This window comes from Dryobates pubescens, chromosome 8, assembly GCF_014839835.1.
Source record: "Dryobates pubescens isolate bDryPub1 chromosome 8, bDryPub1.pri, whole genome shotgun sequence".
NCBI lineage: Eukaryota > Metazoa > Chordata > Aves > Piciformes > Picidae > Dryobates > Dryobates pubescens.
This window is the reverse complement of record NC_071619.1, coordinates 11,471,532-11,489,115: the sequence shown is the minus strand read 5'-3', so window position 1 is coordinate 11,489,115 and position 17,584 is coordinate 11,471,532. Positions and strand designations below refer to the sequence as shown.

General features: G+C 52.0%; 2 protein-coding genes across 3 annotated transcripts in view; both read left to right on the top strand.

Annotated features, from left to right (window-relative positions):
• Positions 1-9: 9 nt before the first annotated feature.
• SFXN2 (sideroflexin 2) lies at positions 10-6,601 on the top strand. 2 transcript variants are annotated; one of them, XM_054163792.1, is made up of 12 exons: positions 10-126; positions 1,000-1,222; positions 1,532-1,702; positions 2,715-2,813; positions 2,969-3,044; positions 3,122-3,207; positions 3,821-3,881; positions 3,953-4,019; positions 4,561-4,610; positions 4,913-4,962; positions 5,203-5,250; positions 5,644-6,601. In XM_054163792.1, exons 2-12 carry the CDS (start codon positions 1,062-1,064, stop codon positions 5,741-5,743), a joined length of 969 nt encoding a protein of 322 aa, XP_054019767.1. In that variant the 5' UTR covers positions 10-126; positions 1,000-1,061; the 3' UTR covers positions 5,744-6,601. The 2 variants fall into 2 exon arrangements, with proteins under 2 accessions (XP_054019767.1, XP_054019768.1); XM_054163793.1 differs by lacking the exons at positions 3,953-4,019; positions 4,561-4,610; positions 4,913-4,962; positions 5,203-5,250; positions 5,644-6,601 and having other exon boundaries at positions 3,630-3,880.
• A 3,476-nt stretch (positions 6,602-10,077) lies between these two features.
• Positions 10,078-17,584, top strand: part of WBP1L (WW domain binding protein 1 like) — a 64,384-nt gene continuing 56,877 nt past the window's right edge. Inside the window, exon 1 of the mRNA XM_054163724.1 lies at positions 10,078-10,164. Within this exon, the coding sequence (XP_054019699.1) occupies positions 10,078-10,164 (87 nt within the window). The remainder of the gene's footprint in view (positions 10,165-17,584) is intronic.

Genomic DNA, 17,584 nt, shown 5'->3' with positions numbered 1-17,584 from the left:
GGGTGTGGCGGGGAAGATGGGTGTGGTTGTTCGGTTCCCTGTGATTGGCTGAGAGTGGCCACGCGTCGGAGTTCGTTGGGGGACCCGTGGGCGGGAGACGGCAGGCGAGGGGTCTGGGGACTGCAGGTAGGGCCACGTGGGGCGCGCGGGCGGGGCGGGGATGAGCCGAGCCGTGCCGTGCCGTGCCGTGCCGTGCCAGGTCTCTTAATGCTGTGAGCACTGTGCAGCGCCACGGGCAGTGTGCAGGGCAGTGCCGTGCCGTGCCATGCCGTGCCGTGCCGTACCGTACCGTACCGCACCGCCCACGGGGAGCGTGCCGTGCTGGAGGGGTGCGGGGCAGTGTGATTGGGAGCGCACAGGGCCACGGAGCGCTGTGGGGAGCATGCAGTGCCATAGGGGGATGCGGTGTGGTGGCGTAGGGAGAGCATAACAGTGTTGCCGAGATGGCCCTCTGTTACCGAGGACGTGCAGTGCCAATACTATAGGAGGATGCAGTTGTGGAAGGAGCTGTGCGGTGCGTTCACAGGAGGGTACAGTGCCACAGCAGTTGCAGGCATTATTCGTGGACACATGCAATGCAGTGGGTGCAGTGTAGTGCCATGGGGGCATGCGGTGCTACTGGAGGACAGAGCATAGTGCAAAGGACACAGTGCCGGGTTGTATGTGCGTGAGTGGGGGATGCAGTGTAATGCCCAAGCAAGGACTGCTCTCAGGGCAGTGCTGCATAGCCCTGTGAAGGGGGTGAGCTGAGCCCTGAAGTGTTGTGCAGCAAGGTCCCACCACAAGAAGGTGGTGTCTGGTGCTAGGAGAGGTGGGTAGTGCAAGTTGGGGGACATTTGGGCAGGATGGTATGTGAAAGAGCAGCCTCACTGCAGCATTTGGCTGGCAGCAGGGGTGCAGGAAGTTTGCAGGCTCAGGGCTGCTGAAAGTCCAGTTTACCCGTTAAATATAAACCTGCCACAGCTCTCACCCAGTTAACCTCTCCTGTGGCTGTGGCAGGCTCACACTCAACACAGGATCCTCCCAAGCTGCCTTTTGCCCCTGTGCAGACCTGCACTGAAATGGCCACTGTTCCCCTTGGCTTTAACATCGACATCCCACGCTGGGACCAGAGCACCTTCATGGGGCGCCTGAAGCACTTCTTCAACATCACTGACCCACGGACAGTGCTGGTGCCAGAGAAGGAGCTGGACCAGGCCAAGGCCATGGTGGAAAGCTGCAGGTGAGGGGCAAGGGTACAGCCAGGGCAGGTGCCAACCTTGTGCCTGCGGCTGTGCCCGAGCACCCGGCATGGCCACAGGGGGGATGGAGGCAGTCATTCCCAGTGGGGCATGCTGGGACAAAATACCTGTTGGAGTTGGTTTGGGGGAACTTTCCTAGGCTGCTTCTAGGAGACTCAAGCTGGGACAAGTTTCTCTCGTGGGAGAGTTTCCTCTGCCTTTCAAGTTTGGTGCTCAGGGCTCTGCACCTCAGTGGTGCCAGGTGCCAGCAGGTCTGTTTGGCTCCCCCTTTATGGGCTCTGGGCTTGCAGGGCCGGGCTGGTGCCACCAGGAAGCACCCAGGAGCAGCTGCTTTACGCCAAGAAACTCTACGACTCAGCCTTCCACCCTGACAGTGGTGAGAAGATGAACCTCATCGGGAGGATGTCCTTCCAGGTGCCAGGGGGCATGGCCCTCACTGGATGCATGCTCCAGTTCTACCGGTGAGCCCCTGGGGATGCCAGAATGGGGCTGTAGCACTGACAGCCCCCAGCCCCTTGAGGAGTCCCTGTTGCCAAGGGCACAGCCAGTCTGCTTGTGGCCAAACTCCATGTCCCAGTGCCCTGTATCTAGTGCCCAGCCTGTGGTGGAAGCATCACAGATTCACCTGGATCCTGGCATGACTTGCTGTGGTCTTTCTTTGGCTTCAGTTCAGCTCTTCCAAGAGCCACTGTAATGTGTCCAAGTCCTGAATGGCCACTATTCCTTCTCTGTGGACCATAATGGCCTCTGAAACCAAGGATCAAATGTGCCTCCAGGCTGCTCCAGCATCCCCAACCCGTGCTGACAGCTCCCTGTATTTCCCTTCCCTTCTGGCTGTTGTGGGGTAGGAAGGCTGTATGTAACAGACACTGCCTTTTCCCGGTAGATCCCTGTCCCATCCCACCCCTGATTGTTAGATTAGTTTGCGAGTTGCTGGTGAGGTCCAGCCTTGGTGGAGGATCTCCCAGTGCTTTTGTGTCACCCTCTTCCCAGCCCATCTCCACCCTCTTGCATCCCAAAGTTTGCTCAGACCCACATGTCCCCATGTTCCCTCCTGCACCACCTCAGTGTCCCTGAGACACCAGTAGGAACCCAGGCGTCCCAGTCACCCTCAGAGCCACTTGTGTCCCTGTGGTCCCCTCCTTGCTGGTCCCATTGACAAAGGCTTATCTCAGCCCAGCAGGATGGCTGCCGCCCAGCTGAGAGCTGGGTCTCTCACCCCTGGCTGAACACCCTGAAAGTCTAGGCTCCCTGCCCTCTCCTGTGCTCCCCAAAGCCCTGTGGCAGACAGGACTCCTGGGGTCATTTCATACTTTGCCACTGACTTGTGGCTTTGCCACAGTACTTCAGTTTCCTCTGGGGGACACTCAGGACAAGGGCGTCTTGGCTCTCCTGCCACCAAGCCTGCCCATGGGAGCAGGCCAGGCATCCCTGACAGCCCTTGGGGTCCCTTCTGGTCCCTTCCTTCCACAGGACAGTGCCTGCTGTGGTTTTCTGGCAGTGGGTGAACCAATCCTTCAATGCCATTGTCAACTACACCAATCGCAATGCCGCCTCCACCATCTCACTGAGGTGAGCATGCCCCAACACAGGATGGGGACCTTCTGTGCTGGGACCCCCCTGGATGTCCCATAAAGACACACCTTGTGCACTGTCTTGGGCCTTAAAGAAAAAGATTGAGTCAGAGTTGTTTCTCTTCTCTCCCTTCTTTGGAAATCACTGTGCAGGCAGCTCGGGGTGGCTTACATCACAGCCACTGGTACAGCCCTGGCCACTGCAGTAGGACTCAACCTTTACACCAAGGTACATCAGGATGGGTCTGTGTGGGGCAGCTGGCTGCGCTCTGCCCCCCTGCACTGACACCAGCCTGTCTCCTGCAGCGAGCCCCGCCACTGCTGGCCCGCTGGGTCCCCTTTGCAGCCGTGGCTGCTGCAAACTGTGTCAATATCCCCCTGATGCGCCAACAGTAAGTGCCACACACAGCCGGGGTGCCCGAGGGACCTGGTTCCCTCCGAAGGTGAGCCATGGGCAGCTGGGCTCCCAGGCTGCCTGCTCACCCTGCTGGTTTTCCATCTCTGGGCTGGAATTGGGGGTGAGGATGGGAGGGAGGTGAGCCAGGGTCTGTGCATCTGTGGTGCTGGGACTCTAGCAGGAGTGGGATTTTGGGCTGAGGATAGCTGTTTGGGGGTCTGGGCTGGAAGGTCCCTCAGACCTGTAGGTGTTCTGCATGTGGTCATAGGAGAGCCCCAGTCCACGATGTGCTGGCGCTGGGACTCCTTAGATGGGGTCTGTCAGCTTTCAGGGTCCTGCACTGGCAGCTGGGGTGCTGTGTGCGGGACTGTCGGGTGTCTGGTGTCTGTCCCCTCAATGGCTGGCCCCTGTTTGCAGCCATGCCCTGAAGATGGCAGCATCGGCTGGGCTGGGGACTGTGAAGCCCTGGGGCCAGGACTGGGGACAACTGGGGCAGCTGTACCAGCACAGCACAGGGGACCCTCTTGGCACTCCCCTATGCCCATTGTCTTGGCCTCACTCATTCTTGACCATCCTGGCCCCTACTGACGACTGCCTGTCCCCTCCAGAGAAATCATCAACGGGGTCACAGTGACAGACAGGGACAACAACGAGCTTGGCCAATCCAGGGTGAGTCTGGGGATGGGGGTCCAGGTAGGGGAATGACACATCAGGGGCTGACCTTCTGCTTTTGTTTGCAGAGGGCAGCAGTGAAGGGCATTGCACAGGTTGTGGTCTCCAGGATCACCATGGCGGCACCAGGCATGAGTGAGTGCAGGGCAGGACGGTGGGACTGGAGACTCCCTCTGTGATCCACCATCTCTCTTTCCCCTGCTTCAATTTTCCCCAGGAAGAGAGGGAAGGTGGCCTGGCATCCCTAGTGACATTTGGTCTCATGTCACTGATAGAGCTGTTCTCCACATCCTGCCATTCCCATCAGAGTTCCCCAAACTCCCAGCCCTCTTCATCCTGACTTAAAGCTTGGGGGGGATGTGGGGTGCTCCCATGGCAGTTGGGCCCTTTTAAGATGCATCTCACACTCTCTGGTCCATGACCCACAGCCCAGTATTCCCTTGCCCTCACAAGACCCTTGCCATGCTGCAAGCCCAGCAAGAGGGACAGGAGCATGGACCAAGCTGTTCACATGATGCATGGGTGGGTGTCTCGTGTCAGGTTGTTGCCATGAGCAAGTACCTAGTGGCCTACAGCAGAATTAACTGCTACCATGGTCTCTGGGAGGATGGTCCTGCTGGGGCAACCTTGCAGGCTGGCTTGTACCAGGGGCCTGACCTTTTGTCTCCATACCTAGTTATTTTGCCCATCATCATGGAACGACTGGAGAAAATCCCTTTCATGCAGGTGAGTGCACATTTCTCCTGTGGTGTTCCAGTGGGTCTTGTGCACCAGTCCTGCTCCCCAGCCACTGAGATGGTGGGAATACAATGAAGGAGTTGCAGAGCCTGGCTTCATTTGTCTGCTATTCAAGTCACCAGTACACCAAAGATCTTTCAGGTGACACGGAGAGGCTGTGGAGGGTGGCAGGGGCCAGTGGTACCCCAGAGGTGTTGGGCATTCAGCCCCATTGAGGGAAGAAATCTCCCCAGTCTGTGAGCGAGGTTTGTGGTGAGGCTGGGGACTAACTCCTGGCTCTTCCCTTGCAGCGGATCCGGGTTCTCCACGCACCTCTGCAGGTGCTGCTCTGTGGAGGCTTGTAAGTGTCCTGTTGCTCGAATGCCTGTCGGGGCCTGGAGAGTGCTTCCAAGGGGTGCTTGAAAAAAAGACCTCTTTCCCAGCAGGGGTGTGCAACGCTGCTTGCCTTTCAGCCTGGGCTTTTCCCAGTTATTGGGAGTCATGTGGCATGAGCAGCCCCTCGGGGCTGAGATCGCTGTGGCTGGGGCACATATGGGTTGTGATCCCCAGTGCTAATGCTCAGCTCTTCTCTGTCCCACAGCCTCCTGTTCATGGTGCCGGCAGCCTGCGCCCTGTTCCCACAGAGATGGTAACTGTCCCGCTGCTTACCCCTCCTGTGTGGGACCTTGGAGCCTTCTTTCTTCCCTAGCTCTTTTCTGTCCATCTCAGGAGGAGGATAATGAGCTCCCATCCTTCAACCCAAGGCAACACCTGCCTGTGCACTCTGGTGCCCCTGGCAGCAGGAGAGCATGTGCTTCCTCTGGTTTGCAAGCTCTGTGCTGGGAGCAACAGAACCCCCAGTCCCATTGGTAGCCCTCTTCCCCTAGCACTGGAAGCACTGAATGCTAGAGATGGGTGGTGGGTCTTGACATGAGTCTAAAAGATCCCAGGGGACCTGGAATGACAGTGGGGAAAGAGGGTGGCTTGACGGGTGGTCAGGGAGAAGGCTTGCAGTTCTCAGTGTCTATCCCTCTCCCTACAGCTCTCTTGCAGTGGCTGACCTTGAGCAGGAGCTGCATGACAGTATCATGGCCAAGTATGGGGACAAAGTGCCATATGTCTATTTTAACAAGGGACTGTGAATGAAGACTACCTCATGAGCCATCACATCCTTCTAGTCCCCTGTGTCCACCAGCTCTGTGTGCTCTGAGCAGGGCTTAGAGGCACAGTTCAGCCACATCTGCTCCCAAGCCCAGCACCTTCTCTGCTGCCTCCATGCCCTGGAGAAGCAGGATCTCACTCTGTGTGCTCAGCTTGCAGCACTTTGGCTCGTCCTGAGCCTCCTTCCATATGCAGCTGTCTGAGTCCTTGCCTCCCCATATGCCTCATGCCCTGGGTGGTGGCTGTGTATCCTGTGCCTTTCTCTTGCCCTGTGCAGGACAATCTGCCAGCTTGTCCAAGCTCATGTGGTCACTGGGCTTGGCCATGCAAGACATCAGGCTCTCTTCCTCAGGGCTCAGAGCACAGTCCTACCTCTGAAAGCAGATGTCCTGCCATTGTGCCAAGAGCCAAACCACACTGCTGCCTTAAACCACCATAGTGGCCTCTTGCCAAGAGCTGGATCATGCCTTGGCAGAGGGGAAGGGACTTGTCCCCTCTGTACAGGGAGCACCCCAAAGTCCAGGGACCAAGATTTGGACCATGCATTCCTTGCTCTCAGGTTCACCTTTTACTTTCCGATTGCCACTACCTGGAAGAAAAATAGCCAATTGTTTTTAAGCTCCATTTTTTGCAGTCTGCCCATTCCCCTGAGCAGCCAGCAGTTACCCTTGTCCTGCACCTCACTGCCCCTGTGGTAGGACCAAGGACCTGCAGCTTCAGGGGGACAGTCAACTCTGGACCCTTTTGGACAGAGGGTAGGAGATGCAGTAGCCACAAAAATCACAAAGCTGTTGAGACATTAGCTCATACTCTGAATAGCAGCACTGCAAATGACACAGAGGAGGGTTGAAAAATAAAGTGTGATTTTTTTTTGAAGTGTGACATCTATTTATTTATTTATTTATTTATTTAACACAGCTGTGGGTTCTGCTTTTGGCTGGTCTCTGGGTGTGTGAATCCTTGGACAGGGCTGGTACATGGATCCTGTGCCTGCCTTCAAAGGGAAAGTTGAGGCCTCTGTGACTGACCAGGCAGCGAGGTGAGGGTCACCACAGGGGCCAGGAGAAGAAAGAAGAGCTGTGAGGCCCTGGACTGCCCTGAAACCTTGGGGCATCCCATGCATGCAACCTTCCCTGAGAGGTTTGTGGGGCTGCAAACAATCCAGGGGCAAGGGACAAAGGGAGGGGACAGTGCTCTGCTCATGGTGACTCATGTCCTATTGGGGGAACTAGTGGTATGATACAGGGCGACCCTTCCTACCCCCATGAATGCTGTTTGTCTTCTTGGCCAGACAGTATTTGCAAGATGCTAACCTAGATCTGCCATGAGGTCTCCCCCATTCCAAAGAAGAGTGGGTTGAGTTTGCAGCAGCCTGTTTTCAGAGGAGGAAGGAGCCCTAGAGTTTTGCCCAGGTCTTGGCCCTCAAACAACTGTGTCCAGGCTCTTCACTTGCTGATGAACATCCCTCAATTTGAGAAACATGTTCCTAACCAGCTGTATGATGCAGCTGCTTGGGGAGCACCAAGGCCCAGCATATGGTCCACATTTGACCCTCCAGCTTGGGATGTGTGTCACATACCCAAGGGCAGCAGCGTCCCTTCATCAGCTGTATGTCCAAGCGGAGACACAAGGTCTGCAGACAAAGGGCTTCCTGGCATTAACCACTCCACTTCTGCAGAGAGAGCAGCCAAACCTAAAATGTACTTCTTGAAGGGCCAAGCTGTATCCCCAGCAGGCTTACTTCTGCCTAAGATGCAGAGGATAAAGTCTCCAACTGCATGTAGCTACAGCTAGAAAGATGCACATGAGCTCTGAAATAATTAATAGGTCAGTGGAAAGTAAGAAAGCATGTTCAAACTTAGGTTTCTGTTCCCTGGGCATTATTAGATCTCCTGCTAATGTGCAATTAAAATAATAGATAAGCATATGAAATTAAACAGATGTCAGTCCTGTTGGGAGTGGGAAGAAGCCACAAGGAGACATCTCTGGTCTCTGCTTTTCTTAAGCTCCTTAACTCAAGCTCCTCTTGCCCTGTACTCAAAACTGCTTTGAGCACTTTCAGAAAGGTACCTGTAGCAGCCTGAGGTGTGTTTGGGTCCCAGGTGGCTCTGGTATGGTTGGAAGCACAGCGGTGGTTGCAAAAAGAGGTGCTGCAGCACCCTAAAACTGCCCTTCCCCTGCGTGTTGCAGCCATGCTCTTGCCACGCATTTCTGAGTTTGCAGTGCAGGGAAGTCCTGGCAGGGCAAGGGGCTCTGAGACACTGATGCCAAGGTGACAGCCGCCTGAAGCCAAGTTTGGGACCATGGTGGGAAAGCCTCAGCAGTTTTGTCATTCCTTTTTTTCCTGTCCCCTCCCACATCAGAGTAGCAATGGTGCAGCGAGAACCTCTGAAGAACTATTGCCATCTCGCACCAACTGTCCTCTTGCCCTGGGAAATGGTACATTGTGCAGTTTGTTTCTCTTAGCCAGAAAAAGAGGGAGGCACTGAGACTGGAGGATTGGCAAGCTATGCTCAAAGCAGACCTACCCCTTGAGCTTATAGTAGTGGATTGCCTCTTCAGATCAACATGGATTTATGCCAGCTGACAATTTAGTTCAGTAGAGGTTTCTAGGTTTCTAGGTTATAGCTGTAATCTCCCCCAGAGGATTCAAGTCATCTCAACAGCTCATGTTGTGCCTGTGTTGGGAAATAGTTGATGCACTCCCCCAAACCATAGTAAATGCTCAGCCTGCCTCAGTCTCACTTGGCAGCAGAGGGGTTGCAGCCAGGCTGTGGCCAGCTGCATGCTGTCATGGGTAGCTCTGTCTAGCCCTGCCTCCATTTCCCATTGCTGTAACAGGAAGGAAACCTCATTGCCAGGAGTTAGAGCTGGACTCATCTCTTTTTGGAAGAGCTGCAGGTGTTAATTGCACTCCAGCCATGAGTCACACCTGATCTGGGCTTGTCTGGTACTCTCTGCATTCTCCTACCTTCTCCCAGCTACACCTCTAATTTCAAGGCTAGCTGGGAACAGGAATAAACCTCCTTTCATGCGTGTCTGAAAAGTAAGTGATCCAGCATGTTTGCAACCTCCCTTCAAATGATAACCAGAGCAAAGACATGATGTTGGATTGCAGTAGAGCCTGAGGAGGGGCTGAGGAGGTATGGGAGGCTGAGGGTCTCTTCTGAACCATCAGCAGCCCCAGCAGGCAGGCTTGGCTCACTGCTCCTCACCCAAAGGCTGGCAGAGGCTGGTGACCTGGCTGCCTACTGAGAGAGAAGCAAGCAGGGTGCATGTGCAATGGGTTAACACCTGCCAGCCCACACTAGCAGCAGGTAGGCGAGCTGATCCAGCAGGATTAAGTGTGCCCAAGTATTGCCCTAACTGAAAAATGTCAGCATGGGAGATAAACTGATACATTGGTTATTTTTTTCATGGCTTTTCTTAACGTGTTATCTGAGGAGCTGATAACCTGTGTTGCCAATCTAGCATGGCAGCTGCCCGATGTGCCAGGACTGGCAATGCAAAAAGCCTCTGCTAATACCCCAAGAACATGGGGCATCTCTCTCAAGATATGACTTAACTCCTAGTGCTGGTGCCCCTACTTCTCCCAGGGATGCAAGGCTGGGTGAGGGACCACTGTGTGGGTAGATGCTGAGATCTGGCTGTGATGGGAGATCCTCTTCTCTGTGCTGCTCCTGTCTTCCATGGGGCTGGCACCAGCATGTGGCTTCCTATTGGGGCACCTTGAGTTCACTCCTATGCCACTGCTGTCATTCTAACACCTTCTCCATGTCAAGCTCTCTGGTGTACCCAGGCCGAATAAATTGTTTGGGTTTAGGGCTCTGTGGGTACATTGGGGAGGAGGCTGAGCAGGGATCACAGTAACCAGGTGTGACCAGGTGAATGGGGGATGAGTGCTTGGCTGCCACTGGGGTGTGAGGGAGGCCATAGCAGGCCAGAGGATGCTTGTGCACCCCTCTTTTTGTATTGCTCACTTCTGTCTCCGGCGGGTGCATTGCACTCAAGAGGCAGAACCGAGAGGCAGCCCCCAACACCTCACCAGTTCCGCCACTCACAACATGGCGATCCTCATCCTGCTCTAGGCTCCCTCCCCGGTGCGCCACACTCAAGATGGCAGCTCCCTGCGCGCAAACCCCGCCCCTCCCGGTTCTGCCCTAAATGACAGCGAGCTGAGCCAATGGAGAAGCCAGTCGTGCGCCCACTGCCCAATAGGCGGCCTTCTGGGTCGGGCCGGCGCGTGGGGTGCTCCTTCGGCTCCCGTCCCGGGCCGCAGTCGGGTTGGGGAGGCGGGGAGCGGGGGGTGGGGGGGATGGCGAGGAGGCTCCGTGCCGCCATGGCCTTGTTACTGTTCCAGGCCCTGCCCGAGGGGCTGCCCGCCAGCGTGGAGCCTGCCCAGGTAGGGAGTGCCCTGGAGGTGCCGCCCGGGGGGCTTCTGGGGTCGCACCGTGCCGGCGGCCGTGTCCCTGGGGCCGGGACCGGCAGTGGCGGGGGGCGCGCAGACCTGGGTGGGGCAGCAGTGAGCGCGGCGGGCTGTGCCGTCCCGGGTAAGGGAGGTGGCCATAGGGGCAGGGGCTCAAACTGGACTGGCAGAGGCAGGAGCCTGCATGGAATACCTAGGGCTCATGGGGCAGGAGGAGGAGGAGGCTTTTGGGGGGCTGGCTCAAGTTTGGGGATCTCCCTTGGTTTCAGTAAAGCTGGAGGAGATGCAGAGACTTGAGTTCGGGGGTGCTTGTATATGGTGGGAATGGATAAGTCTTGTAGGGGTCTAGGTATGGGTGGCAGTGCTTCTTGAAGGTCCTTTGTATGGCAGAGTGACTGCAGGACACAGAAGAAAGGTGTTTGATGATGGTTGACTGGAGATTATGGGAAAGATGGCTATAGTGAGGGTGGAAGGCTTGAGCTGGCAGGTGCACAGGGGCCTTTGGATGGAGGTGCATGTGTCTTTCAGGGGTGGCAACAGGGAAGAAGGTGGCCTGTAAGAGGACAGTGCTGAAGCAGGTTTGGGATGTGCCATGGAGCAAGCTGGTCAGAGGACCTGGGTCAGCAGTGAAGTGGGACTTGTATGGGGCTGCACAAGCCAAGTGAGCTGTCTTCCCACGGCAGGAACTGTGGTGAGGAGGTGTGGTGCAAGCCTCTGCATAGAGGGAAGGAGAAGGGAGCATGTCTCGACTGGGATGAGGGGAAGTAAACCATGTCTTTGTAGGCTCTGACCACCTGTTTTCTACCTTCTTCATGCCTGTAAAGGGGTTTAATAAATTTGATTCTTTTCACCTCTTTTTTCTGTTTCCTATTATATCCCAATGTGTACTGTTCAGCTCTCCAATGAAGTTCTTGGGTTACTGAGTGTAGATGACTGTAAACCTCTCCCACCTGCATCTGTATGCTCAGTGTCACTTGGAGAGCGGCCACACAGCCTGTGCATGATGGATCTTACTGTTGATGGAGTCAAGATGTCTTTTTCACCCTATGTAGAATGCAGATTGAGTGTGATGACTTCTGATTTGATGTGATGTATTGCTGTAAGGTGCAAATTGTAGTTTGTCTTTATCGAAGGTCTAAACCAGCGAGATGCTGTGAGTGTAGGTCACAGATGCTGGGCGCTGCACAGTAGTTAATGTCACAGGGGTGCAGACTGGGGGGTGTCTTGTCCATTGTAATGCTTCCCAGTACTTCAGGAGGAGGAGATGAGAAGTTTGTCAAGGACTACTTCTTTTCCTTCTTTTTGGGGTACTGAGAGCACCAGAGGTACTGTAATTCTCCATTAGTAGTGCCATCCTAAATCTCCTTCGCCCCTACTGAGGCTAGGGTTTGACTGTTGCTGCTCTTGGGAACCAGATGCTGGATTATGTGTATTTTGCATGTTGTCTCAACTGCCTTTAACAGATGGAAGTCCTAGTGCTTGCTCTGCTTCATCTGCAAGCTGAGGTACATAAACTAAGTATATATAAGCACATCTCTACTCCTTTTTGCTCTCTGGCTGTTGCAGTATTCCAGCTGCTGGCAATGGTCAGGTATTATCAGACTTGGTAGTTACATAATGGTTGGACTTGATCTTAAGTCTTTTCCAGCCCAAACAACTCTGTAATTATCTGTAGATTATCTGTATAGAAGCCATGAAGTTCTTCAACTCTATACATGCTAATAAAAATACCATACCTCTTTTGAACACTGAGAAGGGTGGTCTCTGCCTTTTATAGCTTATACATTAGTCAAGGAGCTGCTAGGAAGATGTAATAGGGAGTAGAAAATGAGGAAAAGAAGGAGGAGGAGGGCATGGAAGCAATCATACAGCTAGGTAGCTTGGGGAATAGTTGTGTACATGACTTTTGGGTCTCCTTTCCATTCAGTGCACCAGAAATAATCCTAAAATAATATCTTTTGAGTGGTACAATATATGAGAGTAGAGGGAGAAGAGCTTTGGTCGGCCTCTGTTTTCTTTAGAACACTTGGATACACATGCATCTTTTACTCATTTTCTTTTCATAGTCTGTCTATATAAAACTCTCATGGTTTATTTTAGATCTTAAGTGTAGACTCTGTCTGTCTAAAGGCTGGTATCATCTCTCCGTGTATAGTAGAGATTGACAGCTACCCACTCAAAAATGACAGTGGAAATGTAAGATCTTGAAAATGAGAACATAAGAAAGCTTTGTCTGTTTTGGTGTTGCCTTAGAGCTTGTTTTTCTCAGAGCTGACAAGATTTTGGAGAAGAGCTCCAATGGAGCAGTTCTGGACTTGGAAGATCCCCGCACTGAGGGTTCCTGGGTTGGCAGCTGAAGCCCTGACAGCGTTTGCCTCTTGTCCTCTCCAGATTGTTGCTGCCCTTGCTGCCTCTTTGTGACTGCTGCCTACCTCCATCTACCCTGCAGGCATTTGTCATGCCCTGTTTGCTTCTCCTGCTTGGGAGAGCGACTTGTTCAGGGTCCATACCTCCTTGCCTCTAAAAACTGTCCCACAGACCTGATGGTCTAAGGCTGGGAGGTGCTGCAGGAAATGTGTCCTCTAAATAATTCAGGAGGTGGAGCTGTACTGCCTAGCTGCACTGAACAAACATTCCCGAGAACATGCTGTACTCAGCAGGGGGGTCTGATTTTTCAGGTTAAAATAAGTCCAGGCTGCCTAAGATCTTCAAAGACCTTTCTCTTAACTAAGAGTTGTTTGGGGTGGTGGATGGAGGAGAATGAAGATAATTAGCTCATCTCCATCCTGAGTCCAAGCTGTTCTAAGTGATTCCATGGCTATTCATTGCAGTTTCCCTTGTAATCAGATCACAACACTCTGTTAACTGGATTTGAGGCATTTATCAGTAGATTATGGTCAGAAATGCTGCAATTATGGATATAGTAATAAATAAATCAGGATAAATGTCAACAGGGAGAAGAAATCTAGCCATATTCTGTTGTGACTGTAGGTGTGTAGCCTTAACTGCACACCATGGCTGGATGCTCGCTCACCTCTTCATTCGAGGGAGAAGGAAGTGAGAAAATAATGTATTGTAAAATCAGCTTGGTCAAATTTATAATGAAACATTTAGAACATTTTAAAATTTTCTGTTGTAGTTTGTTCTCTACAGGGCAGAATAAAGACTATTTGACTGCCTTAACTATCTGCCTGCTTCCCATGCCTGCAGCTTAATTATCACATAGCTTTCTCAACTGTTGTTCTCTTTAAAAACAAGAGATTTAAGCGAATGTTAACTATGTGACAAGTCTGCAGAATTCATCTTTCTCTAATAAGGTGGTTTTGAGCCAAATTCTGACAGAAGCTTGCACTTCTCAAAGACTGATTTAATCCCAAATTAAAGAGTTTGCTTGAGGACACATCCTTGCTCTGAGGAAGAGCTCTGCATGACTGTCGTTGTGGCTAACACCCCCCCCCCCCCCCCATAACACAGAGTTTCTCTCCAAGGCTGTGACCACAGCTCTGATTGCTCAAATACGGAGTTAACATGCTTCATCCAAGAGTTTGGCTGTCTTTGGGTCCTTTCAGAGCATCACTTCAAGTAGTTTGTGACTTGAACAGCAAGATTTCAGTGATCCTCATGTAAGAGAGGCTCAGCTCTGCATGCGTGAGTTTAAGACAGTTTTCTTGCTTAGGTAAAGGTAGTTACTTGCAGCCTCACTTCTATGTCTCCTGAAAGGCATCAGGTCATTCGGGAGGAGAGCTGTTTGTGTATGTATTTTATCTGCCATGATATCTTTGTGACTCTGGGTTTTTTGCTTGCTAATTTCCACAGTTTTGGCAGGAGGCAGCAGAGATCAAAGTGCGTCCTGTACTTGCTCAGAACAGGAACCTCTAAATAACTGTGCAGAATGGATTAAGGACTGCTCGTACCGTGACAATATACTGCTGTGAACTCTGGTGTCTCATCTGTATGGCACACTTTCCCCCTGAGAAGAGATTTTTGTTTGTGAGTTGTCCTCACAATTACACACCTTGCTGTAAGAACTTCTCCTTGCATCCCTGCAGCTGTGCAGCAGACTGGAAGCCTGTTCTGAAAGTGTGGGGTGCATCCTGGGGAGGACTCTGGCAGTTTCCTTCAGGATAGTCAGAACATCTCCACGACTGGGACCTGTCATTGCCTGAGAATTTCCCTGCCATCCTCCAAATATTAGTTAAGAAAAATAGAAGATTGCCATAGGAATAGACTTGGGCAGCTTCACGGAGTCTTGCTATGCTCTGGGTTGGAAGGTTGCATCTTCATGGAAAGATAGAATAGAATTAACCAGGTTGGAAAAGACCTTCGAGATCATCAAGTCCAACCTATCACCCAACACCATCCAATCAACTAAACCATGGCACCAAGTGCCTCATCCAGTGTCTTCCTAAACACTTCCAGTGATGGTGACTCCACCACCTCCCTGGGCAGCCCATTCCAATGGCCAATTACTCTTTCTGTGAAGAACTTTCTAACATCCAGCCTAAATTTCCCCTGGTGCAGCTTGAGGCTGTGTCCTCTTGTTCTGGTGCTGGTTGCCTGGGAGAAGAGACCAACCCCCACCTGGCTACAACCTCCCTTCAGGTAGTTGTAGACAGCAATAAGGTCTCCTCTGAGCCTCCTCTTCTCCAGGCTGAGCAACCCCAGCTCCCTCAGCCTCTCCTCCTAGGGCTTGTGCTCCAAACCCCTCAGCAACTTTGTTGCCCTTCTTTGGACACATTCCAGCAACTCAACATCTTTCCTAAACTGAGGGCCCTGGAACTGGACACACAAAAAAATATGTGCTAGAGTTGCTTTGATATTGTTGCGGGTTTTCCATGCTCCTAGCCTTGTGAGCCAGGCAGAGTTAGACCAGATCAGCCTCATCTGGCTAGAGGCAGCATCCAGTGCCTAGTGTCCCCTGTCTGGCAGCTCTGCTGGGGTACCACATTGCTAGGCAGCAGACATCCTGCCCCAAGTAGTGGTACTTCCATCATCCCTTCCAGTGAGGTGGAGGGATGAATGTGCTCAGTGTTTGGCCACTTTTCAATGGCAACTACTCAGCCCTGTCTAAAACACCAGTGAATCCCTTGCTTTGATTTCTAGAAGTGCTGCTCCCCTGCACGTCCTCGGTGGTCACGGTTTTGGTTACAAAGGTGGGAACTGTGCTCTTTCACATAACTGTGGCAGCCTCTTTAACCAGTATTATGCTGAGGTATCAGAAAGGCATTAAATGTAGGAAACAGTTTGTGTTTGAAATCTGAAAACACCAGGATATCCTCTGAGCTAATGGGCAGTACACATGTAGTGAATGCAAATGGTCTGCCTTTTCTTTCTGCCTTTTTCCCCTTTTAAGTCGTATGGGGAGGACTGTCAGCATTGAGCACCTAGCAGCTAGTGGCAAAAAGCTAGTGATGGGCTAATTATCTTCTGGTCTACTTCTCTACCCAGTATTGTCTGTGCTGTGCCCTTTGGTCGTGGCTGTGCCTAGGCTAATGTCTCCTTGAGGCATGCCCTGCAGTTGGAAACACTGAGCTACACGTGGCCTTTTGTTCTGTCTCCTGATAATGTGCACATTTGGTACTGGGTTTGGGAGTGCTCCTCTCATCTGAGCTGCCCCTTCCCGTTAACTGCATGGGAATCTTCTCTGCTTATTAAAGCATTTAGCCAACGACTTTATGGCTGTATAGCCTTCTGCCTTGCATTTGTTTCAGTAAGTTCATGAATCCAGGGTGACTGGGCAAGCTGCTCCTCCTAGGGTTGCACTGCTGTTTTTGCAACAGGGAGGGAAGGACTCAGCATGTCAGAGACATCTTGAAAGCATTCTCTGGGGTAGGGCCATTAGTCATGGCAGGGCAGAGATGCTCACTGCATATTGCAAGACAACCTGATTGCGCCAGGTTTTGGTCTGTGCCTCTCAGCTGGAAGGAAAACAAGCATGGAGAATGGGATGGTGCTGCTGGATGACTTCATGGAGAGATGCTGATGGGGAGGCCGGGTTCCTCCTTCCCTTTGCTGTCCTGTGTGATTAGTAGAGTCAGGTTTTGAGATACCAATACTGGGTGCTGTGACAGTGGAGCCCTGGCAGTTGATTGCCTGTGTGGCTGAGCTTGTGAACAGTGCACATAACAAACACACCTGAAATAACAGCTGGCTAGAGAGAACAGGCTTGCCAAGCAGGAATTGCGTGCCTGTGACAAGAAGCATGTTGCTGTGGCAGTCACAAGTGATGCTTTTCTGTGTTATAGCAGATACTGTTTGACTGCCAAGGAAGGTTCAAGGTGCTGCAGAGACCTGCCATTTATCTGCTTGGACAAGGAGGAACTTGATTTTGCTCTAATGGTGTGATTATCAGTGGTATCAGTGCCCCCAGTATGATTTTTAGATAACTGCTATAGTCTCTGCAATGGCTTGTGAAACTGTAATGGAGCCTTTTGCAAGAGGGGTGCTCTGCTGGGTGTGAAGTGAGGTGATGCTGGCAGACTGAACAATTTAATGCCAGTGTGGCCAGTGCTCCCTAGCATGCTGTGCCCTGAAAAACACTTGCTAACAGAAAGGAAAGACTGTATTTTATGTGGAGCTGGCTTGTGGTGCTGCTGGTTTACACCTTCCTCCACGGAGCCAGTATCCCTCCACCTGGCATTGCCCAAGGTCACTCCAAATCAGCAAGCAAAAAAAAGTATGTGAGAGCTGGGTTGTGTAGGAGATTTACATGCAGTTTCCTGACTTCCTTCTTCCCAAGCACTTTCACACCAGCATACTGTAAAACAAATCCAGCCATGGACATTATACTTGCTAGCAAGTGGCAGCTTAAGCATGGATGAAATCCCTGGTGCATCTGGGACAGGCTTTTGCCATTTGAAAAGCTGTTAGCTTCTTGATGATCATGAGTTGCAGAGCTGTACGTGGGTATGGCAAGCAGCTGACAAGTTGTAAAGTGCTGAGTTTAGGGAAGAAGTGAGAACAGGGACCTTTTCTTTTCTTATGGCAGTTCAAGACCTCAGTAAGTGTGGTCTTTAGGGCTGGCAGAACAAAAAAATTCTCCTCTTTAATCTTCATCATTGCTATGAATTAGAAATTACTTCTAGCGGAGGAGCTATTTTATTTCATCTCTAGTTTTGGTGTGTGCAAGACAGTGAGAGACATTTCAGAGGTATTTCAAGAGCAGAGGTCCACAGGCTCTGTGTTTTGGTTTAGGTTGGTTTGGTTTTGAGAGCTGTGAGGGATGATGATCAACACGAAAACTAACCATATTTTGTCTCTACTTGAGGCCAAAGGAGCTTGTCAAGACTCTAATTTGCCAGAAGTCCTGCAGTGGGACAGTGACTTCAGCAGGAAAAGAGATTTTGTTAGTACACAGAATATAGCTCATAGAAGGAGGTGAGCTTTGTGTGGTTAT

Bases quoted from the DNA above. Each gene is read 5' to 3' on its own strand.
- SFXN2 (XM_054163792.1), top strand. From the start codon at position 1,062: ATGGCCACTGTTCCCCTTGGCTTTAACATCGACATCCCACGCTGGGAC. The intron at 3,045-3,121 runs GTACATCAGGAT...TGTCTCCTGCAG, and splicing joins GACTCAACCTTTACACCAAG to CGAGCCCCGCCACTGCTGGC. The intron at 4,963-5,202 runs GTAAGTGTCCTG...TCTGTCCCACAG, and splicing joins GTGCTGCTCTGTGGAGGCTT to CCTCCTGTTCATGGTGCCGG.